Here is a 26,511-nt window from a genome sequence, read left to right on the forward strand (position 1 = left end):
TCAGCATTGCTGTAGAGCTAGATGTTGATGCTGTAGAGCTAGAATTCAATTTTCTCAAACTTCATGTGCAAGTGCATGTACTTTATTTTTTACACCACTTCAAATAACTTTAGTCCAGTGGCATGGTTCAGATGGGGTTTGCAAGGTTGCAGACCATGATTTGTTGATATTTATTAACTTTTAATTGGTTTATCATGTGGTCATAGAGTCATACAGCTCACCTTGGATCCCATGTGATCTAACCTTCTGGAGCAGCCCACCATGCAGGACCTTGTCAAAAGCCTTGTAAAGACCGTATGGACAATGTCAACTACCCTGTTCTTGTCAATACTCTTGATCACCTCTTCAGAAAACTCAGTCATGTTCATAAAATCATTTTCTCAGCTGTATATTTCTTTGAGGAAGTGTTTTTACTGAAACCAAATTAGGAAATTCCCACTTTCGCAACAGTCTGTGAATGTGTGGGTCAATAAATATTCACATGCATATTGGACACAGATAAAGTAAGCAGGAGAGTCATGCTTGTTGGTTTGAACATAAGCCTCTTGACTTTCCTATTTCAGTCCGTTATGGCACATGGTGAGTACCTTTCTCTGTCAAGTGTGTGTGGAAGATCAATGTAAGAATGGGACTAAACTCAGAGCTATTCAGAATGGTGTTGGACTGATGGAAAATGCTTAGAAGAACTTAGTTTCACGATAAGAAACCAATTACTTATCATCAATAAGGTTCTTATTGTCAGTATATTTAGTAAGTTGACAAACCAATTGGGGCTTTTAGCTTGAAATCGCACTGTTAACACTTGGTTGTGGAGTTTGTGTGGAAGGCTGCCTCTGTCTCCTTCCTGGTCCCTTAAACAACTTGTATCTGGCACTTTCAAGTTCAAGTTACTTTATTGTCATTCACCCATATACTATAAAAACACATGGCGGAACAAAATGTCATTTCCCCCAGACTCACAGAACAGAGGACATACATAAAACAGAAGACATACAATAAACACAGACAAAAAAAGTTGTGCAAGTACAAATAGTGCAAAAACGGTATATACAGAATACAAATTTAGTGCAGGGTTAGTGCAAAACCTAGTTGGGCAAAGAAAATACAAAACTCAGTATGTTGTACTAATTGTCTAAACATGTTCAGCAGCAGCCAAAGTTCTTATACGCCATTGTGCAAACCAGGGCTTTTGAAGCGGCATTTGTCTGAAACTGTCTCCAGGGTATTCAGGAGCCTGACATCCTGGGGGAAGAAACTTGTACAGTCCAGTAGTTCTGGCCCAGATGCTCTGGTACCGCTTGCCAGACGGCAGTGGGACAAATATTCTTTGCACATTCTTTTCAGAACAGCCTGAAATACGTTACGGCCAATGAAGTGTGATGTTAGAGCAAGAGAAACAGCCGCTAACTTCTAAACAGCAAGGTTCCACAAATAGCCATATGTATGACAAGTTCTGTTTCAGTGATAGGAATTCATGCATAAATATTTTTATTGGATTTGCTCAATACTATATTGGACTGTCAGCCAGCTGGGAATGCCAATAACTGGTGACTTGCTGAGTTGTAGATAGAGGTGTCTCTGCGGGTGTGGGAGGGGTAAAATTATCCAATGGTATGAACATTGAATTTTCTAATTTCAGGTGACCCATGCTTCTTGTCTTCCTTTCCCACTCCCACCTGTCCACCCATGGTCTCTCTCCCTCTGTTCACCTATCCTATCCCCCACCCCTCCTTTATTACCAAAGCTCTTTACCCTCCCCCACATGGTGTGGAAGATGCTGTCGAAGGAGTCAGTGACTTCCTGCAGTGCATTCTGTAGACAGCTCAGTGGGCAGGTACGGTAATGTAGCGGTTATCATAACGCTTTACAGCGCCAGCGACCTGGGTTTAATTCCCACCGCTGTCTGTAAGGAATTTGTACGTTTTCCCCGTGTCTGCGTGGGTTTCCTCCGGGTGCTCCGGTTTCCTCCCACATTCCAAAGACGTGTGGGTTAGGAAGTTGTGGGCATGCTATGTTAGTGCGTGAAGCGTGGTGACACTTGCGGGCTGTCCCCCAGAACACTGCGCAAAAAATGCATTGCACTGTGTGTTTTGATGTACATGTGACTAATAAAGATCTTATCTGCTGCTACTGTGGGTTGGTGGTGGGGTGAGTAAATGGTTGTGGATGGGGTGCCTATCAAGCAGGCTGCTATGTCCTGTGTGGCACTGAGCTTCTTGAGTGTTGTTGAAGCTGCACTCACCCAGACAAGTGGAGAGTGTTCCATCGCACTCCTGGCTTGAGCCTTGTAGATGGTGGACAGCTTTGGGGAGTTAGGTGGTGAGTTATTCGCCACAGGATTCCTAGCCTCTGACCTGCTCTTGTAGCCACATTGTGTATGACTCCTCCAGTTCAGCTTCTGGTCAATGATAACCCCCCCCAAGATATTGATAGTTGGGGATTCAGTGATGGTAATGCCATTGAATGTCAGGGACGAGAGCTAGATTTTCGCTTGTTGGATTTTGTCCCTGTGGGGCAGCACAAATGTTGCTTGCCACCCATCAGCCAAGACCTGGATATTGTCCAAGTTTTGCTGCAATTTTATTGTGGGCTGCTTCATTATCAGAGGAGTCGCAAATGGTGCTGAACACTGCAATCTTCAGTAAGCATCACAAGATCACAAGATCACAAGACAAGGGAGCAGAAGTAGGCCATTCGGCCCATCAAGTCTATTCCAAGGAAAAGGGAAAAAGGAAGAAGAAATGAGAAATGGGGGGGGGAGGGAAAAAAACACTATTCTAATCCCAATTTCCGGCCTTATCCCCATATTCCTTGATACCCCGACTATTTAGATATCTATCTATCTCTTCCTTAAATGCCCCCAATGATCTGGCCTCCACTGCTGTACCTGGCAAGGAATTCCACAAATTAACCACCGTCTGGCTAAAGAAATTTCCCCTCATCTCTGTTTTGAAACTATACCCTCTAATTCTAAGATTGTGCCCCCTGGTCCTGGACTCACCCACCAAGGGAAACAGCCTAGCCACGTCTACTCTGTCCAGTCCTTTCAACATTTTAAATGTCTCTCTGAGGTCCCCCCTCATTCTTCTGTACTCCAGTGAGTACAGTCCAAGCCGACAAACGCTCATCATACGTAAGCCCTTTCATTCCACATCCCTCTTTCTAACCTTACAATTGAAGGAGGGTCAGTGATGAAGCAGCTGAAGATGGTTTGGCCTAGGACACTACCCTGAGGAACTCCTGCAGAGATGTCCCATGGCTGAGATGATTGATCCTCAACCACCACAACCGTCTTCCTTTGTGCTTGGTATGGTTCCAACACGTGGTTTTCCCAGTAGTAGAGGCTACCTCATTAAATATATTTAAGATGGAGTTAGATTTTTGCATAGTAGGGAAATTAAGGGTTATGAGGAAAAAGCAGATAGGTGGAGCTGAGTCTACGGCCAGATCAGCCATGGTCTTATTGAAAGACGGAGCAGGCTCGACAGGCCAGATGGCCTACTCCTGCTCCTGTTTCTTATGTCCTTATTAACTCCAGTTTATCCAGGGCTCCTTGATGCTATACTTGATCAAATGTTGCATTGATATCAAAGGCAGTTGATATTGGTATTGGTTTATTATTATTTGTCACTTGTAGCGAGGTACAGTGAAAAGCTTGTCTTGCATACCGATTGTACAGGTCAATTCATTACACAGTGCAGTTACATTGAGTTAGTACAGAGTGCATTGATGTAGTACAGGTAAAAACAATAACAGTACAGAGTAAAGTGTCACAGCTACAGAGAAAGTGCAGTGCAATAAGGTGCAAGGTCATAACAAGGTAGATCGTGAGGTCATAGTCCATCTCATTGTATAAGGGAACTATTCAATAGTCTTATCACAGTGGGGTAGAAGCTGTCCTTAAGTCTAGTGGTACGTGCCCTCAGGCTCCTGTATCTTCTTGCTGATGGAAGAGGAGACAAGAGACAATGATCCGGGTGGGTGGGGTCTTTGATTATGTGGCTGCTTCACCAAGACAACGAGAGGTAAAGGCAGAATCCAATGAAGGGAGGCTGGTGTCCGTGATGTTCTGGGCTGTGTCCACAACTCTCTGCAGTTTCTTGCGGTCCTGGGCAGACCAGTTGCCGTACCAAGCCGTGATGCATCCAGATAGGATGCTTTCCATGGTGCATCGATAAAAGTTGGTGAGTGTCAAAGGGGATAAACTGAATTTCTTTAGCCTCCTGAGGAAGTAGAGTCGCTGGTGAGCTCTCTTGGCCGTGGCTTCTACATGATTTGACCAGGATAGGCTGTTGGTGATGTTCACTCCCAGGAACTTGAAGACCTCAACCCTCTCGACCTCAGCACCGTTGATGTAGACAGGTGCATGTACACCACCCCCTTTCCTGAAGTCAATGACCAGCTCTTTAGGTTTTGTTGACATTGAGGGAAAGGTTGTTGTCATGACACCATTCCACTAAGCTCTCTATCTCCTTCCTGTACTCCGACTCATCGCTGTTTGTGATATAGCCTACAACGATGGTATCATCTGCAAACTTGTAGATGGAGTTAGAGCAGAATCTGGCCACACAGTCATGAGTGTATAGGGAGTAGAGTAGAGGGCTGAGGACACAGCCTTGTGGGGCACCAGTGTTGATAATAATGGTGCCGGAGGTATTGCTGCCTATCCTCACTGATTGTGGTCTGTTGTTCAGAAAGTCAAGGATCCAGTTACAGAGGGAGGTGTTGAGTCCTAGGTCTTGGAGTCTGGTGATGTTTGCTTGGGATTATTGTATTGAAGGCAGAGCTGTAGTCAATAAACAATCGTCTGATGTAGGTGTCTTTATTGTCCAGATGCTCCAGAGCTGAGTGTAGGGCCAGGGAGATGGCACCCGCTGTAGACCTGTTTCGGCAATAGGCGAATTGCAGTGGGTAAAGATTATCTGGTAGGCTGGAGTTGATGCATGCCATGACCAGCCTCTCAAAGCACTTCATGATGGTGGATGTCAGAGTCACTGGTTGGTAGTCATTGAGGCATGTTATCTTGCGTTTCTTCGGTACCAGGATGACAGTTACTCTCACTTCACCTCTGGAGTTCAGCTCCTTAGGACTAAGGCTGTAATGGGGTTAGGAGTTGAGTGACTTCGGCAGAACCCAAACTGAGCTTCTGTGAGCAGGTTGTTGCTAAGCGAGTGCTGGTTGATAGCTGTATCGATTATCCCTTCCATCTCTTTGCTGATGATCAAGAGTACTCTAATGGGCCAGTAATTGGCTGGGTTGGATGTGTCCTCCTCCTTGTGGACAGGACAGACCTAGGCAATTTTCCGCATTGTCGGGTAGATATCAGTGTTGCAGCTGCACTGGAACAGCTTGGCCAAGGGTGCAGCACGTTCTGGATAACAAGTCTTAAGTACTATTGCTGGAATGCTGTCAGGGCACATAGCCTTTGCTGCATCCATCTGCCGTCTCTTGTGTCTCCACTATGTTGTAGAGCTTCATTGAATCTTTGCAACATGGAGAAAAGGCCACTTGGCCCACAGAGCCTGTGTTAGATCAATGCAGATCTAGTCAGTCAATCCCAACTATCCCCTCGAAATAATTTCCTCAAAATCCTACACGTTTTATTTTATCTGTACAATTCACTTTCATTGAACCCATAAATGAATCAGAATGCACCACTCTTTCAGATAATTATAATTGAGAATGTATTATTCGTTGCTTGGGCATCTGAATGAGTGAATAGATGAGGTCTTGATAAGATGTCACCTTTAATAGTATAGTACTTCATTAGATCTGCACTTGCTCAGTACTACTTTGGATGCCAGGACTTTATTCTCATTGCTGGAACCACAATCTTTATGGGTAGGAGGTGAGAATGCTACTAACTGAGACAATAACTGCGGACTTGCTGGACTGGAGATCGAGGTGAAGCAGGACTGTAAAATCTAAGCCTCTGCAGTCTTCCAGAATGACTCAATGATCTGAAGCAGAAAACCAGACTTGTGACAATTCTCTGCACCATATGAGTCAGCATCTGAATGTGTATTTTGTTTTTCATTGATTGGGGAATTAGTCAGTTTCATCATGCATTTTCCCAACTCGCACTTCTCTGTTTATGCCATGAAGGTTGGCCATCTACTGACCTTGTCAATACTACTTTGCATTGATTGAGTACATTGATTGTGAAGTTCACCAAGCTTATCACCACTTTCCTTTATTACTTTACAGCATATGCGTGCCACCCATTCCTCTACCTGTGAGGAATAAGGACAAAAACGATGTTAGAAGAACTAGCAGGTCAGGAACAACCATGGAGAGAGAAACAGAGTCAAAGAAAACTGCCCAGCCTGCTGAATTCTTAAAATATTTTCTGTTTTTGTTTCAGATTTACAGCATCTGCAGTTTTTTCTCTAACTGTAATTACTAAAAATTATGTTTCATGTGTCAATGTTCTGCCCACTTACTTATTTATCTATTTTAGCTATCTCCTCTGATCCTGGTGCCACTTCTGTTTTTCTGTTATCTCCACATAATTTGGAATATCAAGTACTAAAGCTGAATTGGAACTTCAAATTGCACCAGAGTTCAGAAAAAATTGGAAAATTCTGTAAGGCAGATTACTACAGCTTTTTATCATTTCTCTCACACATGGTGAATTATTCAGCAATATACAGGAATGATTCAAATTTAATTGATTCTTAATGGAGAATTTGGTCAAAACTGGATGAAGTACTGTTGACCTGAAGTTTGACTCTTTTTCTCATCTCATGGGTGCTGCTTGATCTGCTGGGTGTTTCTAGCATTTTCTTCTTCAGTCAACATTTGAATTTGATGCAGGAGGATGGAGATTCTCTTTTGTTCTGGCTTGTCAAAGCTTCAGGCAGTGTTTCAATTTTGCTTTGATGCAGCATCCTCATCCTAAAACATTAACTCTGTTTTTCTTTCTACAGAAGCTGCCTGACCTGCTGAGTTTTTCCAGCATTTACTGTGTGCTTTTTAAAATTTCAGATTTACAACATCTGTAGGGTTTTTGTTTTGATTTTCATTTAAACTTTGTCTTATGCTTCATAGAAGACCACAAGTTAAAACTGAAATTAATTGAATACGTGAAACGTGATCTCATAAGAATGTTCAACCGCATCTGCACCCTGAAGATTCAGTTCAGAGTTCTTGAGCTGGAGTTCAAACTGTTGCCATTAAGGACAGTTTGATCTGGCAGATATACATGTCCCTTAGATAAGGCAGTAGCCTGCATTTGGGCTTCGTCAGGGGGCAAACAAAAGCGATTGCGAATCACTCTGTGGGGATCCGGAATGTAGTGAATCTAGAGTCTCAGAATTTGATTTTGTCCAACAGCTATGAATATTTTCCACTTGTAAACTGAAAACAAAGATTCCATGAAGGATATGCAAGCTGACCATTGTGCAGTGATAAAGGAGATCATTCTATTCGGGGAATAAGAAGGAATGTTGGAATTGGTAAATTGGTTTGTTATTGTCACATGTACTGAGGTACAGTGAAAAACTTTGTTTTCCATGCCATCCATACAGGCCACTTCATCACATCAGTACATCGAGTTATGAAGAAATCTCAAACAGAGATTTAAATGAATGGACAAGAATGAGATAGGTGCAATGTAATGTAGGAAAATTTGATGATATTTCTTTCAGTAAATAATAGAAATAGTAAAAAAAGTATTTTTTAATTGCTGTGGAATATGTAAATGGTGATCTACAGAGGGGTCTAAGTGTGCTGCTTCATGAGACATTAGAAATAACATGCATGTATCGCCTGCAGTCAGAGAGCTGAGGGTTATGTTGTCCATACTGTTAGTAGCTCAGACTCCAGTGCAATAACTCTGAGCTGAAGCTCCTCATAGCACAGATATGCTGGAGATCTATCTCGTCACCACAAGATCCCACATGAAGCAACTGCAGCGCCTCACTTCCACTGGCATCTCTTTAAAGTCTTGTTTTATATATTCAATTTGTACAGTTTTCTATTCACTTGCTATTTATCCAGGAAAGGGTAACAGCTAGGAGACCAGGCGTTTGCACATTCTTCCTGTAACCCCCTGGTTTTCCTCTGGGTGCTCTGGTTTCCTCCCACATCCGAAAGACCTGCCGGTTTTGTAGGTTAATTGACCACTGTAAATTGCCCCTGGTGTGTAGGTGAGCAGGAAGAGCTGATGAGAACGTGGGGAGGGCAAAGAAAAATGTGATTAATGTAGGGTTTGTGTAAAAGGGTGGTTGATGGTTGACGTGGACTCAAGTGGGCTAAGGACCCCGTTTCCCTGCTGTATCACTGTATGACTTGATGATTCTGCATCTCTTTTAAATGATAACTCTTATCTTGTGGAGTCTCACTGAATGACAGAAAAAATTTAGGCACAGCTCAAAGCTTCTGCAGCCTAACACAAAGCAGTACCTCCAACCTCCCCTTCACCAAGTACCAGGCTAGACCAAGTCCCCACATTTTAACCCTTTAAAATTGCTTTCAAGTAAAATTTTTTTAGCACATTTGTTCCTGAAAGGAGAGGAAATACAAAAAATGAGGAAGTCTTGCTGAGATCATTCAGTATTTTAATAGACCAAATTAATGTACGTTGCTGTACACTGTGTGGTTTGGGGCTCTGTATGCATGGAAGTATATGTTGTTCCTGATCCAACACATAGTGGAATTATTAAATTGATTCTAGGTATGAGGTTCTTACCAGGAAAAATCAAGTAATTTTGGATAATGCTCCCTAAAGTTCAGAAGACCATAAGATATAGGAACAAAATTAGGCCATTCAGCCCACCGAGTCTGCTCTGTCATTTAATTATGGCTGATTTTTTTTTTCAACCCTATTCTCCCATCTTCTAGCCTTAACCCCCTTACCAATCAAGAACCTATTAATCTCTGCCTTAAGTACACCCAATGACTTGGCCTCCACAGCCCTCTGTGGCAACGAATTCCACAGATTCACCACCCTCTGGCTGAAGAAATTCCCTCTCATCTCAGTTTTAAAGGGATATCCCTTTATTCTGAGGCTGTGTCCTCGGATCCTAGACTCTTCTCCTAATGGAAACATCCTCTCCACATCCACTCTATTGCCTTTCAATATCCGGTACATTTTAATGATCTCCCCTCATCCTTCTGAACTCCAACGAGTCCAGTCCCAGAGACATCAAACACTCCTCATAGTTTAAGCCTTTCATTCCTGGGATCATTCTTGTGAACCTCCTCGGGACCACCTCCAGGGCCAGCATAGATATAGGGCCCAAAATTACTCAAAATGAGAATGAGAGGTGATCTCATGGCAATAGACAGGATTCTTCAGGGGATCAACAGTGTTGAGGTCCAGGAACTGCCTCTGAAGCTGAGGGCAAAGTCAGGGAGGATGTAGAATTAGGCGGCATTGTCTCAGATTAAGGAATCAGCCATTTAACACTGAGGTAAGGAGAAATTTCTGTATGTTGATAGTGAGTCATCAGGTCCATTCAAGGTTGAGGTTGATCTACTGTATTTCCCTTAATATCCTAAAATATAAGATATTGGAATAAGGTAGGAAAGTGGATTTGAAACATAGGATCATCCCTGATCTGATTGAATGGTAAAACATTGTCATGAAATTGAGCATCCTGTTCCTAGTCCTATTTCTAAAGTTCTTTTCTTCTTAAAGAAAACAAAAAAAAGCCTAAATCCCTCACAAAATGCATAACTTTTAAAAACACTGAAGCAAGCAGAAAAATCTAAGTTAACAGATACCTCAGTCCTCACAGCCATTTTCTACCATTGAAAGGAAGAGGAATGCACCCACTGTGCCAGGTCTGTAATGGATAGGCAATCATTGCAGTCTCCTACTCCCATGCTAATCTTAATGAGAACTCAAACATGAGAGAGTAGTTGGTAAAACAGTGACTAATCCTCACCCGAATGTAACCTTGAGAATTCCATCTCTGCAAGATGTGCTGAAATTCCAAACTGCTGGCATTCATGCAGGAAATGTTAACAGTTTACCTGGTATTTCTCTGTGGTTTGGAGCCAATATTTTCCTGGAGATGGAATTTCCTGTCTACAAAATTCTGTCGCGGAAACCAGCTTCCCCTCAAAGGGGATTTAGTGGCCATGTGTGTGAGAGAATACAGTGGTGTAAGGAAATAAGGAGAGGAGAACTGGGACTAACAGAATTGACCTCTTGGGAGATGATGTGGACCCAAATGGCCAAATGGACTCCACCTACTTTAGGTAGAATATCAGACACTTTTCTCTATCATTGGAGTCTCATCCATTCTTGGCTCTTATTTCTGATTGAAGGTCACTGACCTTAAACAAAGGGCTGAAGCTAGTTGATGGCAACTGGTGGTTCAAAAGAAACCACCAATTTTCAGCTGCTTTCAGGTATGTATGTCCTAGCTGTATGCAGCCCTCTTGTAGTTCCAAATAAAGCTGAGGGGCAAACACCGGCTCTTATGCTACAGAGTTATACAGCATGCAAACAGCCCCTTAGTCGCAACTTGTCCATATTGACCAAGGTGACTTCCTGAGCAAGTCCTATTTGTCTGCATTTGGCCCATATACTTCTGAATCAGAAAGAAGAAGATAAGATCAGTTTTTTAAATTATTTTACTTTACTTTTTAATATATTTGTACAATGTGTTTTCGTAGAGTTTTTAAACAAATTCATCATTTAAAGAAAACAAAAAAATGTCACTGAAAAAGTCAGAAGCATATAAAAATTCCTATAAAGCCTGAACAACTCTGACTGGATCAAATAAAATAAGATTTCTTTATTAGTCACATGTACATCGAAACACTCAGTGAAATGTATCTTTTGTGTAGAGTGTTCTGGGGGCAGCCCGCAAGTGTCGCCACGCTTCCGACGCCAACATAGCATGCCCACAACTTCCTAAGCCACACGTCTTTGGAATGTGGGAGGAAACTGGAGCACCCGGAGGAAACCCACCCAGTCACAGGGAGAACGTACAAACTCCTTACAGACAGCAGCCTGAATTGAACCTGGGTCACTGCCGCTGTAATAGCATTATGCCAACCACTAATGCCATGATTCCTGAAACCCAGAATTGACTGTTCAGGTATCTGCCCAAGGGATGCACACATGTTCACTTCGTTGTGAGGCGTCAAGTAAAGCAAATATGCAGGATAATGGCGAGGTGAGATCCTGCTCCCCAGGCTTGTCTCCTGTGAAGGACATTCCATGGTCAGGGCTTCAGTGGTATATGGAGTCAGGCCAGGGCACTGCTCTGGGTACCCAACCCTCCAGTAGACTGCAGGATTGGGAGGCCCGAGACAATTGGATGGACTGCTCAGAGAAGGAAATGTCGAGGAGAGATTTGACAGAAGTATATGCAGGTCCTCCCCAAGTTACGGCAGGGTTCTGTTCCTGAAGACTGTTCATAACCTGAACAGTTCACAAGTCGGAAATGCGGCCCCCCAGAAATATATTTAAATAAAAACATAGGTCAACCAAGGGTAACACACAATTCAACCAAGGCGTTTAACTCAACCATTCAGATATTGCCGCGAACTGAGTTCCCACATGGCAGAAGGTGCCTGCAGCAGCCGACAAATCCATCCCGCTGGTCTCCCAAATGTACAGGCTGACCATAAGTCAGGCGTTCGTACCCTGGGAGGACTTGTAAAATGGTGAGAGGTCTGGACAGAATGGAGAGCAGGAGGCTGTTTCTTTTGATGGAGGAGTCAGGGGGTCACAAGTATAAAATGAAGGGGAAGTGAATTTAGAGTGACATGCAGCAAAACCTTCCCCTGACATGTGCTTAGAGTGTGAAATGCACTACCAGTAGATTTGATGGAAGAAGTTCCATTGCAGGTTTGAAGAGGAAATTGCATAAATATATAGTGGAATAAAACTCTGGAGAAAGGGCCAGTGGGTGGAACCAGTGAGTTGGTCTGGCAGAAAGCCAGCGCGGATGTGTTGGGCCAAGTGGCCACCTCCTGAGCTGCAACATTTCTATGATTATACATCTGTGAGTTTTTACATAGCTAATCTACAAAATTAAGACCTCTACCAGTGCGTTGTTAAAAACTGGGAAAGGGAATAAAAGCAATAAATTAAAACAATAAATAGTAAAGCACCATAGTGTAGCGGTTAGCGTGATGCTGTTACAGCGCCAGCAACGTGGGTTCAATTACCGTTGCTGTCTGTAAGGAGTTTGTACGTTCTCCCCGTATCTGTGTGAGTTTCCTCCAGGTGCTCTGGTTTCCTCCCACATTCCAAAGACGTACGGGTTAGGAAGTTGTGGGCATACTATGTTGGCGCCGGAAGCGTGGCGACAATTTCAGGCTGCCCCCAGAACATTCTACGCAAAGATGCATTTCACTGTGTGTTTCGATGTACATGTGACTAATAAAGATCTTATCTTGTCTTATCTTAAACATCAAATGGGTAGTCACCCACTAGAAACTGGGGTCTAGAGCATTAAAAGGGTTAATTCTAATATCAGAATCAGAAGCAGATTTATTATCACTGATTTAAATGACATGAAATGTATTGTTTTGCAGCAGCGGTACAGCGCATAGGCCTAAAATTACTGTGAATTGCAAAAATAAATTATGCAAAAAAAGAATGGATTCATGGACCGTTCAGTTATCTGATGCCAGAGTGAAAGAAGCTGTTTCTGAATCATTGAGTGTGGATCTTCAGGCTCTTGTGCCTCCTCCCCAATGGTAGTAACGCAGAGAGGGCATGTCCCGGATGGTGAGGGTCCTTAGTGATGGATGCCGCCTTCTTGTGGCACTGCCTCTTGAAGATGTCCTCGATGGTGAGGAGGGTTGAGCCAGTGATGGAGCTGGCTGAGTCTACAACCCTCTGCAGCCTCTTGCAATACTGTGCATTGGAGCCTCCATACCAGGCTGTGGTACAACCAGTCAGAATACTCTCCACCGTACATTTATTAAGATTTGTGGAGTCTTTGGTGACATACTGAATCTCTTCAAACTCCTAACAAATTAGAGCCACGCGTGCCTTCTTTCATGATTGCATCAATATTGACATCATTTGATGTGCTGAGGAGGAAAAACAAATTATATATTATAACATATAAAACCATGAGAATACTATAATATAACTAAAAGAAACTGACCTTAAACCAGCACAACCGATTAATATGAATGCAACCATAAACAATACAACAATACAAGATATCACATATCCATGCCAGGTTTGTACAGGTTGGGGTGGGTGTGATTTGGAAAATGGATCAGCCCATTAACTCTTTCTCTCTCTGCAGATGATGCCTAAGCTGCTGATTATTTTCAGCACTTTGTTTTGTTCCATTTTCTTATTGGATTGTGAATGCACTGCTTCGTTTCTGAAAGAATTGGAAATTTAACAGCATACTTAGAAATAACACCTAAATGAACAAATTGAAATAAGGAGGCACTTCTAAAACAAAATTCTGTGTTTTGTTTCTTGCAGAAAGTCCAAGCAATCTTTATTTTTTAGACGATACTGGGGACATTATATTAAACGGGTCCGACTGTGAGAGACATGAAACTATCAGCTGGGAATGGAAACCACATTCGGGGCAACAAACTACAAGACACTTGGGTACTTTCTACAGAGAAGGTGAAGGATGGAAAGTGCACTGGAGTAAAGAGTACAGTAATTTTGAGTACATTTATAACAAGATTAGTCAGGACAGCAATACCCTCAGTCTGAGGATTACCAGGCCTGAATTTGAGCTTGCGGGTTTGTTCAGCTGCAGACAGAAGGAGGCCAGTGACAAGATCCTGAAACAGTATGAAGTATTTGGGATCAAAGGTGAGTATAGCAGATATTAGTACAGTTCCAGTGATTTAATAATTGGGAGATCCAATACATCCCTCAATTAATGACATCTAACAGTATGACACTCTGTACAGCAAGTTATTGTTTGCAAAGTTGAACTAAATTTTGTTGCTTCATTAATAATTCCAATATTTTCTTTGAATAATATCTATCTGTATGTTAGTGCTTGTGACTGTAGTGACAACACAAGCAGGTTCTGGGTATACAGAGATGGAACTTGTATTTGTTTAGCACCTTCTATATTATCAGGTTCATCCTGTAGTCAGTCTTGAGGGAATCAGAGAGTTAATATATGCAAAGCAAACTGTCACAAACAGCAATGAAGCAACAAAGAGATTAGGTGTTTGTCTGAGAGACATATGTCATACAACAGAAGGAGAGCTCCTCTGTTCTTCAAATAGTATCATGTCCACCCAAGACAGTTTCAAATATCCTGCCTGATTTGAAAGACAGGATCTATGGATTTGCAGCACCTCCCCAGACAGAACTGGGTCGGCTCCTTTCATTAGAAATTAGTGCAGCAGTGGGAAAGTGTGTATGGATCTGGAAGAAATAGCAGAGGTACTTAATGAATACATTAGTATTCACTACGGAAAAAGATCTGGGTGATTGTAGTGAGGACTTGCAGCAGGCTGAAAAGCTTGAGCTTGTAGATATTAAGAAAGAGGAGGTGTTGGAACTTTTGGAAGGCATCAAGTTGGATAAGTCGCTGGGACTGGATGAGATGTACCCCAGGCTACTGTGGGAGGCGAGGGAGGAGATTGTGAAGCCTCTGACAATGATCTTTGCGTCATCAATGGAGACGGGAAAGGTTCCGGAGGATTGGAGGGTTACGGATGTTGTTCCCTTATTCAAAAAAAGGAGTAGAGATAGCCCAGGAAATCATAGACCAGTAAGTCTTACTTCAGTAGTTAGTAAGTTGATAGAGAAGGTCCTGAGATGCAGGATTTATGAACATTTGGAGAGGTATAATAAGTTTAGGAATAGTCAGCATGGCTTTGTCAAGGGCAGGTCCTGCCTTACGAGCTTGATTGAATTTTTTGAGGATGTGACTAAACACATCGATGACGGGAGAGCAGCAGATGTAGTGTATATGGATTTCAGCAAGGTGTTTGATAAGGTACCCCATGCAAGGCTTATTGAGAAAGTAAGAAGGCATGGGATCCAAGGGGACATTGCATTGTGGATCCAGAACTGGCTGGCCCACAGAAGGCAAAGAGTGGTTGTTGACGGGTCATATTCTGCTTGGAGGTCGGTGACTAGTGGAGTACCTCAGGGATCTGTTCTGGGACTCTTATTCTTTGTGATTTTTAAAAACGACCTGGATGAGGAAGTGGAGGGATGGGTTAGTAAGTTTGCGGATGACACAAAGGTTAGACGTGTTGTGGATAGTTTGGAGGGCTGTCGGAGGTTACAGAGGGACATAGATAAGATGCAAAACTGGGCTGAGAAGTGGAAGATGGAGTTCAACCCAGCTAAGTGTGAAGTAATTCATTTTGGTAGGTCAAATATGATGGCAGAGTATAGTATTAATGGTTGGACTCTTGGCAGTGTGGAGGATCAGAGGACTCTTGGGGTTCGAGTGCATAGGACACTCAAAGCAGCTGCACAGGTTGACTCTGTGGTTAAGAAGGCATATGGTGTATTGTCCTTCAGCAATTGGGGAATTGAATTTAGGAGCCGAGAGGTAATGTTGCAGCTATATAGGACCCTGGTCAGACCCCACTTGGAGTACTGTGCTCAGTTCTGGTCGCCTCACTACAAGAAGGATGTGGAAACCATAGAAAGGGTGCAGAGGAGATTTACAAGGATGCTGCCAGGATTGGGGAGCATGCCTTATGAAAACAGGTTGAGGGAACTCGGCCTTTTCTCCTTGGAGTGACGGAGGATGAGGGGGGACCTGATAGAGGTGTACAAGATGATGAGAGGCATTGATCGTGTGGATAGTCAGAGGCTTTTTCCCAAGGCTGAAATGGTTGCCACAAGAGGACATAGGTTTAAGGTGCTGGGGAGTAGGTACAGAGGAGATCTCAGGGGTAAGTTTTTTAGTCAGAGAGTGGTGAGAGTGTGGAATGGGCTGCCAGCAATGGTGGTGGAGGCGGATACGATAGGGTCTATTAAGAGACTTTTGGATAGGTACATGGAGCTGAGAAAAGTAGAGGGCTGTGGGTAAGCCTAGTAATTTCTAAGGTAGGGACATGTTCGGCAGAGCTTTGTGGGCCTAAGGACCTGAATTGTGCTGTAGGTTTTCTATGTTTCTAACTTAGATTGAAGGCAAAGAGAATATTAATGTTCTTATTGCTGGTGAGTTGGGTAAGTAGGTCACAGACCTGCTTCTTTGGATTAGGCTGAGGTGGATGTGGATAAGGCAGGTATTAACAATGTTGACAATGGCGTTATCCTAGTTGGTGAGGATGTAGTTGAGATTCCTATACTTCCCTTGGTGCCTCTCTACTTTTGCAACTGGGGAACCATTCAGGGGCTTGTGATTATCTTTTCAGTGATGTTTGCTTGCAATTTCCCAGTGAACAAGCACATGTGCACACACACAGACACACACACACACACACACACACACACACACACACACACACACACACACACACACACACACACACACACACACACACACACACACACACAATGAATAAGTTTCCTTCAGCTCCCATTCATCACTAACCCCACAGTAGAGTTTGTTGGCTTTAGCCTCCCATTAGAACAGTGGAGAAGCATTAACTGAATACGAAATTTGCTGCACAATTAAATGACGTGGGATGAACCACTATGCAACTGTGGCCATGAGTCCCAAACCACTGAACACATCACAACAACCCAATATTAAGATCTATTGGAGGAAGGACCTCATTACTCCACAACAGCGCTGGAGGTCATTGACCAGACTGACAAACTGGACATCCAAGTGTGAGGCTTTTGGTGATGTAAGAAATAAAAAAGAAAGAAGCCTAATGCTACGCTTCCCAGTGCAGTCCCAGATTATTAGTCTATTCATTGAGAGTCCCAACAGATGCCAGAAGTTGTTACGAACTAATGGCTGACAAGTAGTTCAACGCAGTTTATGACTGAACATTTTCATCGGTTCTTTTCCATGACAGGAAAATAATGAATCAATGGTTGCCTTAAGACTCAGCTCCTTTTAAACTGCCAGTTTAACTTACTGTTCCAATCTGCACAAAATCCATATAAACTGGTAATCCTAATATCCCTACCATACCCTGATACATGTTTCTTGTCACCTGAAAACCCACACTCAACGATTCAGAAGCAGCTTCTTCCCCTCCACCATCAGATTACTGAAAGGTCTACGAACCTGTGAAGACTACCTCGTTATCCCTTTATTTTTGCACTATTTATTTATTTTTGTAATTTATCGTAATTTTATGTCTTTGCACTATACTGCTGCAACAAAACAATCTTCACGTCATTTAAGTCAGTGATAATAAATCTGATTCTGATTCTCACCTGTTTCCTCAGCCCCATCATTTTATCTTTATGCTCCAAGCACTCTGTCTCTGCCATCTCATGGGGATCTTCAGGGGCTCAACATCCATCAGACACATTCTGTGACTTGCTTGAAGTTGCTCTTTTCAAATGAATGCTGGTGTTGATCCTTTTCCCAGTCTATAAGCGCCGAGGCCAATGGGAGAAACAGGTCTGAATAGAAAAGGGGGAATGCTAAGATGTAACAGGTGAAAGAGTGAGGGAAGGCTGAAGAGCAAGGAAAGAGGAAAAAGTGGATGAGAGAATATTATCAGAAAAGCAGAAGAAGAAAATACCAGGTGGTATGGGAGTTTAACAGATGACAAAGTGTAGGTACTCAATTACGCACCTGATGCCAAAGAAAGTCAGCAACCTCACCAAACTCATCCCCTTGTTCATCTTTTGTCTATTATCCAAACTTTAATCACATTGTGTGTGTGGTTACATGGAAACATGATTCAAATCATGCATTTTGACCATGGAGGTCATAGAGTCATACAACTGAGAAACAGGCCTTTCAGCCCACCAAGTCCATGTCAAATATCAAGCACACATTTACACCAACCCTACACTGCTCAAATGTTATTCTCCCCATAGTCCTATCAACTTCTCCCACCCCCCAAGATTTTACCACTCACCTACATACCAAGGACAATGGGCAGTGGCTAATTAACCTGCCAATATGTGTGTGTTTGGGAGGTTTGAGGAAACCAGAGCACCTGGAGGAAACTCATGTGGTCACAGGGAGAACATACAAACACCACATAGACAGAACTGGAGGTCAGGATTGAACCTGGGTCATTGGAGCTGTGAGGCAGCAGGTCTATTAGGCATGCCTCTGTGCCATGATTTATTTCACATACGAGTTTAACTGTTGAACACAAATTACATGCACTGTGATTTTATATCTTAGGGCAATTAATTAAACCAGAACTTAAAATGATGATAATTAATTCCTCTTAAAATCATGCACAGGATCTCCATACAACACAAAAGAAGGCAAGAGAATGATCCCTGGAAAGAAAGGCTTAACATATGAGGAGCATTTGATGTCTCTGGGCCTGTACTCGATGGAGTTCAGAAGGATGAGGGGGGATATCGTTGAAACCTACTGGATACTAAAAGGCATGGATAGAGTGGACATGGAAAATATGTTTCCATCAGTAGGAGAGCCTAGGGTCCAAGAGCATGGCCTCAGAATAAAGAGACGTCCATTTAAAACCGAGCTGAGGAGGAATTTCCTCAGCTAGAGGGTGGAGAATCTGTGGAATTCTTTGCCACAGAGGATTGTGGAGGCCAAGTCATTGGGTGTATTAAAGACAGAGATTGATAGGTTCTTGATTGGTAAGATGGTTAAGGATTATGGGGGGAAAGCAGGAGAATGGGGTTAAAAATAAAATCAGCCATGATTGAATGGCAGAGAGAATTTGATGGGCTGAATAGCCTAATTCTGCTCCAATATCTTATGGTCTTGTGGTTGAAGGCCATTTCAGCCCATTGAGTCAATGCTGGCTATCAGAGAAATGCCATCACCCCACTAATCTTCCCTGTAATCTATTCTCCCCATTTCCTTTTAACTGCTCCACAGACCAGGGGCAATTCATTGGCCAATTAACCTACCAACCCACACTTCTCTGGGATGTGGAAGGAAGCCAGAGGAACTGGGGGAGATCCACACACATTCACATAAAAGGAAAACAAGAAATATTTTAATTATTTAATGCTTCTCCAAAATTTTGAATTCTGAAGGAATGTGCCTCCATATTTATTAAGTTTCATCTTCAGTGCCAAAAGGATTGTTTAATAGTAATTAAAACTCACTGCACCTTTAAACATTCAATTACACTTGAATGGAAAATCCAGAAAGTTATTAAGGTTGTGTTGACAAATTCAGCAACCCCCTGGTCTTCATTTATACGAAACTGCCTCCCTCAGTGAAACACTGTCATCTGCAAAGTTTCTGAGGGAGTAGGGAAAATCAGTCAGCAAATACCTGATTTCTGCTACTAACTGCATGTGTGCAGATGCTGGAGATTGATTTACTTTAATATAAGAATAAATTCCGATGATTTCTTTATTACTCTTACCACAAATTCCAAGCCATTATTACAGAAAATACTCTATTTACTGAACACTGATATCACTTCCATGTCTCTTGTTACAGATCAGTTTCATTCACAGCATCGTGTAAGCGGAAGTGACATTACTCTCAGCTGCAGCATCTCAAGACTGTCAGATTCAGTCAGTCTTCATTGGAAACATGGAGACTCGATCCTGTACAATAGGCAAAATTTTGCTGATCAGATTCAGCTAAATAATACACTCTATCTGATAATCAGCTATGTTGGAGGCAAGAAATATTATCAATTTATGTGTGCAGTACAAGAAGATGGCATTGTTGTATTCACTGGAAACAGATACACATATCCTGGTAAGTCAAATCTATCCTGGAGTAGGTATCAAAAGAAATGACTATAAGTGTTACTAAGACTATTGTTGTGGTTGGGTTTTCAGTACAGATTGTGGGGCCAATCTCCTCCCTAGAGAATAGGAAAATAACTGCAATGACAGATAAATGATAAGACGTTCAACAAAATAATTAATTTTAGAATGGATTTTATGTCACAATGTCAACATTTCAGTTGCAACCAGTGGCACCATCTTCCATCCCACCACCTGTGCTGCTCCAGTGGACTCCCCATGGAATCCGGTGGGGCAGCACAAACCCTTTCAGGTAAACCTGTCTGTGGAGTCCTGGCACAAGTTCAGCAGACACTCAATCAACCTGAGAGCTTCCCAGAGAAAGATAAGTGGAGATTTTCTTTTGAGCTCATTGTTAGTTTTAAGGTTTTCTTTTCTTTCCGAAGTGTGTGTGTTTTTCAAACATTTTCAACAGATTCCTACTGATTTTGAATGTTTCTGAATTACAGACATTGGCAAAGATTGAATAACAGTGGCATCTTAGCTTAGGAACCTGGAGACAGGGCTTCACCAGCTGTTAAAGATTTTCTGTGAGCTCAGCCAATATCAGGACTCAACTACTCTCCTATGCTACTCTATGACACACAGATAGAGTTATAGAGTAATTCAGCATGGAAGACAGGCCCTTCAGCCCAACTCGTCCATATCAACCAAGATGCCCATCTAAGCTATTTCCATTTGCCTGCATCTGACCCATATCCCTCTAATCCATGTACCTGTCCAAGTTGTTAGTAGGAACAAAGGACTGCAGATGCTGGAATCTAGATGAAAAACACTGTAATTTGGAGGAAGTCAGCAGACCAGGCAGAATCCATACAGAAAAGCATGGATTGACTTTCCTATCTTCAGTCCTGAAGAAGGGTCCTGACCCAAAACGTTGACCGCCTGCTTTTCTCCACAGATGCTGTCTGGCCTGCTGCGTTCCTCCAGCATCCTCGTGTTTTTCAAGTTGTTATTGTACGTGTCTCAACTACTCCTTCTGGCAGCTCGTCCCATATATGTACTACGCTCTACATGAAGAAGCTGCCCCTCAGGTCCCTTTTAAATCTTTCCCCTCTCACCTTAAACCCATGCCCTCTAGCTTTTGATTCCCTTTCCCTGGGAAAAATATTGGGTGCATTCACCCTATCTATGCCCTTTCTATGCACCTCTTGAAGGTTACCCCTCAAGTCTCCTACATTCCAATAAAGAAAGTCTTAGCCTGCCCAACCTCTCCCTATAACTCAGGCCCTCAAGTCCTGGCAACATTCTTGTGAATCTTCCTTGCATTACTTCTAGCTTAATGACATCTTCCTTATAACAAAGTAACTAAAACTCCAGGCACGGCCTCATCAACGTCTTGTACAAACAGCAACATAACGTCCCAACTCATATACTCAGTGCTCTGACTGATGAAGGCCAGCATGCCAAACACCTTCTTCACCACCCTGTCGACCTGTGACGCCACTTTCAGAGGACCATGTACTTGTACTCCTAGGTCCCTCTGTTCTACAATGCTCCCAGGGCCCTCCCATTCACTGTGAAAGGTGTACATGTCTGGGCTATAAGCTGTTTCCTGGAACCACAATGAAAGCACTGCATGCAGCCAGCAGTGTTGGGGCAGTAAAAGATTTGCTTTAATGAAGATTTGCCTCCAATATTTGAAGGGCAACTAGGGAAAGGTCATAAATTCTAGCCTTGCCAGTGACGCCTACATCTCAAAGAATATATAATTAAAACTTCCCTGGAAAAGTGTTAACCATCTGTTCCTGGAGATGTTAGGTATAGCTTAAAAGCAGAGGGTTAAAGTATTGGCAATAAAACAGGAAACCTGAGGAGTGAGAATATTTTAAATATCACCAGAAGGTGACAAAAATATTGATAAAGTGGGAGGAAAAATAATAAGATGGTGAAGTAACCAGAAATATAACAACAGTTTGCAATAAATTTTATATCTGGATTAAAAGGAAGATATTGGTGAAAATCAACATGGATCACAGATTCAGGAGAAATTATAATGGAAAATAACAATATGGTTGAGATATTAAACATATGTTTTGTATCTCTTTTCTCAATAGAGGACATAACAAAAGTACAAAAAATTATGATTAACTACAAGGCACTTAAAGTAATTAATGCTATGAAAAATAAAAACTATTGGAGAAATTAATGAGATTAATGTTTGGCAAATTTTCTGGAACTAATCACCAACATCTTAGCATTTTAAATGAAGGAAGTGTGCAGATAAGATGCATTGATTATGATCTTCCAGAATTCTTTAGATTCACAGAATCACAGAAAGGCTGCAGCATGAAATATAAGGCCATTCAGTTCATTGAACTCATAGCAGCTCTGTGCAAGAGCATTCCAACTGATCCCACCTCCCTAACCTCTAGCTATTGCTCTGCATTTTTTTTTCTTTTCAAGTACTAATCCAGTTCTCTTTCAAATCCACTTTCACCACTAGCCCTGGTAGTGTGTTCCTGATTATAACCAGTTGCTGTTCTACAAAATGTTTTCCAAATTTCAATTTTGGATCTTTTGCCAATTGCCTTTGTTTTATGCCTGGTGGTTCTTGATAGTCCACCAATGGAAACAGTTTCTCTCTGTCCTCTCTGTCCAAATCTTTCCTATCAGAAGGAACATCACTATCAGTACCCCTCTAAAAACTACAAATATACAAATTAAGAGCAGAGAAACTTGCCCTGAATCATGGCCAATCTCATTGTAATTTTCTCTATTCTAAGGAGAACAACCTCAACTTCTCCAATCCACCCACCGAGCTAAAGTCAAACATCCCTAGTATCCTTTCAGTAAATCTGTTTTGCACCTTCTCTGAGGCATTCACATCTTTCCAAAGTGTGGTGCCTAAAACTGGACACACAACGTATTTAGTAAAGAATAACTTTGCTTTTTTTCTATGCCTCTTTTTAGAAAGTCTGGAAACTCAGGTGAAGAATATTGCTAGAAGATAATAAATCTTATATTGCTATTCAAAAAAGCAGAGGAGAGAAATCAGAATAATGGACTGGGTAGCTTGATTTCATGTGAAAGAAACAGTATTGTCATATTAACAGGGCTTTTAGAAAATGACAATGTGGTGAGGAACAGTCTTCATTGTTTTACAAATGGACGATATTTCAGCTAGATAAGACGAAAGAGGCTGTGGTATGTTTGAATGCTTAGACAGCATTTAAAAATAATGTGCATTATTAGGCAACTTTAACAAATTAAAACATCTCAAAGTGCTTCACAGTGTATTAACAAACAGAATATGATCACAAGCCACACGAGGAGATAATAAGGTAAGTGGGCAAAATCTTGATTAAAGAGATGGGTTTTAAAAAGTGTTATAAATCAAGAAGCAGAAAGGTTTAGGGATTTGGCAATCCATGGATGTATCAGCAAAATTAATTTGCACTTACAGAGAGCACCACTGGGTGAGCTGGCCTTCAAAGTAAAGAAATCTTACTGCAACTATAAAGGGTTTATCTGAGATCACATTTGGAGTACTATGTACAGTGGTCATGTTCTTATCCAAAAAAAGGAGATATTAGGAAGGTTAATTTCATCATGGAATGACTAGAGTGAAAAATTAAGCTGGAAATGGACCTTTAGAAGAAGAGGTTATTGGCTGTATTGGCCATGAGATGAGAGGTGTGCAATGTCATTGGGCAGGGAAGCAATTGTCTACAAATAGAGGGAAGAGATTGGATCTCCAGCCAAGAGGAGCTCAGAGTTCTCAGGAGCACTTTTGACCCAACTGGCTGACAAAGCATATCTGTAAATTGGATTGAAAACCTTCCTTGTGGGCATCCCCTGACCTGGGAACCAGGAGGTTTTGCAGAATGAGGAGGTGGCATCACCCCTCCCTACCATTTGATTACCACTCTATATTCTGCATCTTCTTTGCTGAGAAAGTATATTTGTTTTTCCTTTTACAGTTAGATCTTTTATATTTTGGGATGACTACACATGTTATCGATCAAGCACAGTTCACAGTGAACTTCACCTGACTTGCAGTTATATGTATTTTTGGCGACCCAGACCAACTGCTTTGTTTTGGAAGTCATATCGTTCTGCAAATCAAGCCAGACAGATCGCCTCTGATTCAGGACAACAACATATCGAACTAAATCAGACACATTTTGAGAATCGAATAAATCTAACTGGAATATATGACATTTTTGGAATGTTCACTGCACACATTGTCCCCGTGTTGTTCGATGATGCTGGAGATTACACTTGCACTGCTAATGCAGTGACGGTTCAAACCATTAAGCTAATTACAGTGAAAGGTAAGAGATTGAATATTGGTGCAAGACATTGTTTAAAAGACCTACAAACAGGACATGGCATCAGCTCAATATGATGGACTCACTCCTAATAAATGAGCTGGAGATTAGAAATGAACTTGCAAACTTTGCCCTTCACAGTGAATGATATAAATTAATTTCTCATTTCCATAGTCACAGCTGAACCGTCTGAAGCAGTAACTGAGGGAGACAACGTTATCCTGATCTGCTCTGTGTCTGAGGTCACTGAATCAATGAGACTTGCTTGGATCAATAGTGATGGCAAAACTGTTGGAGAAAAGACACTGAATGTGGAGGAGGAATCACTGAGTCTGATTATTCAGACAGACGATAGAGGGAGAGGGAACTGGAGATGTGTTTTATTTCATCAAGATACTCCTAAGGTTGTTATCCCCTACAATCTGGAATACAAGGGTAAGTTTTTATCTTTTAAGCTGATAGCCAGCAGGATTGGTACCAGATAGTGCAGCATAGATAATTAATGTGACTGAGTGAAATGTCTTTCTTAGAACTTAGAAAATTGAACAGGACAGCACAGGAACAGGCCATTCAGCCCACGATGTCTATGCCAACCCTGATGCCAAACTAAACTAATCCCACCTGCCTGCACATGATCCATATCGCTCTATTCCCTGCATGTTCGTCTAAATGCCTCTTAAACAACACTATCGTAACTGCTTCCACCACCACCCCTGGCAGTGTGTTCCAGGCAACAGCCACTCTCTGTGAAGAAAAAAGCTTGCCCCGCACAAGTCCTTTAAAATTATTCAATGTTTGATGATATTCAGGTTTAACTCTTGATCTCATAGCCCCACCCTCACCCCCGAGGTTGCAATGGAAGGGTTTCCTCAGGCTTCTGAGTGAGGTCTAGGAACATGGTCCGAAGTTGGCTTCTGGCTCAAAATGAGGAGTGACTGTGGGGAGGAATAACAAGGGATACTTGCATTTAAGTAGCAGCTCAGCATGGAATTTCAGATGCCCATGCTTTACAATCTACAAAGCACATTTCATATGAAGTGACTGTTGTAATGCTAATTTTCAGCAAATCCAAACACTACAATGGATAAATGACCAAGCCATCTTTTTCAGTGTTACGTGTTGGTCAGGACACCAAGAGAGTTCCAGTGATTTGTGAAATATTTTACGTTCATCTCTGAGGGTGAAGGAAGACTTGGTTTAGATTTTCATCCTAAATACAGTGCATTGGAGAGTGTAGCTGTTCCTTAGCATAGTGTTGATGTAAGCTTAGACCAACTGCTTACACCGCTTGCGTGGGAAGAAAACCTCCTGGTGCAGAGCTGTGACTGTGAGCTCTTGAGTTTCAGATGGCTCAGAGGGTGCAGATCTCAGAGTGACCTGGAGGGGGAGACAGCTGCACAGTGAACACACTTCATTGCCAAGTACTTCACCCATGCATTTGGATTAAGTACGTGGGCAGCATAAATGGATAGCGTGTGTAAATTTTCGTCCACCATGGAGTATAGCCAAGGTTCATTAAATCCATTACAGGGATAGGGGAATTGTCCTATGAGGAGAGAGTAAACAGTCTGAGGCTATTTTCCACTGAGTTGAATATACGTCATAGAGTCGTGAAAAATATATAATTATTATGGATTTGAGAGAAAATATTAGAATATAAGAAAATAGGAATGGGAGTAGGCCACTCAGCCCCTCAATATGATCATGGATGATCTCCTGTGGGCCAGGTCCCATAGCCCTCAATTCCTCAATCTTTCAAAAATCTATCTACTTCTCTTAACTACTCCCAATGATCTAGCCTCTGCAACCCTCTGGGGTGGGGAGTTCCAGAAAATCACCACCCTCTCTGAGAAGACATCTCTGTAATGTTTGACCTGGCTGAAGTGTCTGGAACCAGGGGCTGACCATTCAGGATTGCGATAAGCAGTCAGTTATTCACTCTGATGAGAGTGAATCCTTGGAATTCTCCACCTAGGAGTGCTCGGGAAGTTCAGTTGCTGAGTGTATTCAAGATTGAGATTGATGGACGTTTGGATATTAAGAGAGTCAAGGGGAAAAGTGGTTAGTGTAGAAAAATGCACTGAGGTAAAGGATCAGCTGTGACCTTATCGAATGACTAAACAGGTAGCAGGGAATGAATGGGCTTGAATGGTCTATTATTACTGCACTTGAAGGAAGATTCCCAACACTCATTTCTCAAAATTTAAAACATTCTGTTCAAATCCCTTGTTGGCCTCAACTCTCTCTAACCTCCTGCAGACCTACAATCTTCCCAGATCACTGCATTCTTCTAGTTATTAAATACACAAGAAAAAAGGAGCAGGTCTTATGGCCACTCAAGTCTGCCCTGCCATTCAATGTGATTAGGGCTGATCTGTCCCCAGCATCATCTCCTCTTCTGTGCCAGTTTCCCAGAGCCCTCAATTCCCCAAACTTTCAAAAGTTTGTCTCGCTTCCCTTTAAATA

The 26,511-nt window shown here is 42.1% G+C and overlaps 1 protein-coding gene across 4 annotated transcripts in view; it reads left to right on the top strand.

Moving 5' to 3' along the window:
* Positions 1–502: 502 nt before the first annotated feature.
* The window catches only part of LOC127570090 (uncharacterized), a 32,129-nt gene continuing 6,120 nt past the window's right edge, over positions 503–26,511 (top strand). For 2 of the 4 annotated variants that reach the window (XM_052015370.1, XM_052015371.1), the window contains exons 1-5: positions 503–579; positions 13,421–13,765; positions 19,455–19,721; positions 23,695–24,048; positions 24,220–24,480. In XM_052015370.1, coding sequence (XP_051871330.1) covers positions 519–579; positions 13,421–13,765; positions 19,455–19,721; positions 23,695–24,048; positions 24,220–24,480 — 1,288 coding nt within the window. In that variant the 5' untranslated portion in view covers positions 503–518. The remainder of the gene's footprint in view (positions 580–13,420; positions 13,766–19,454; positions 19,722–23,694; positions 24,049–24,219; positions 24,481–26,511) is intronic. The other 2 variants (XM_052015372.1, XM_052015373.1) reach the window with 2 other exon arrangements.

Source organism: Pristis pectinata, chromosome 4 (genome assembly GCF_009764475.1).
Source record: "Pristis pectinata isolate sPriPec2 chromosome 4, sPriPec2.1.pri, whole genome shotgun sequence".
In the NCBI taxonomy this organism is placed as follows: Eukaryota; Metazoa; Chordata; class Chondrichthyes; order Rhinopristiformes; family Pristidae; genus Pristis; species Pristis pectinata.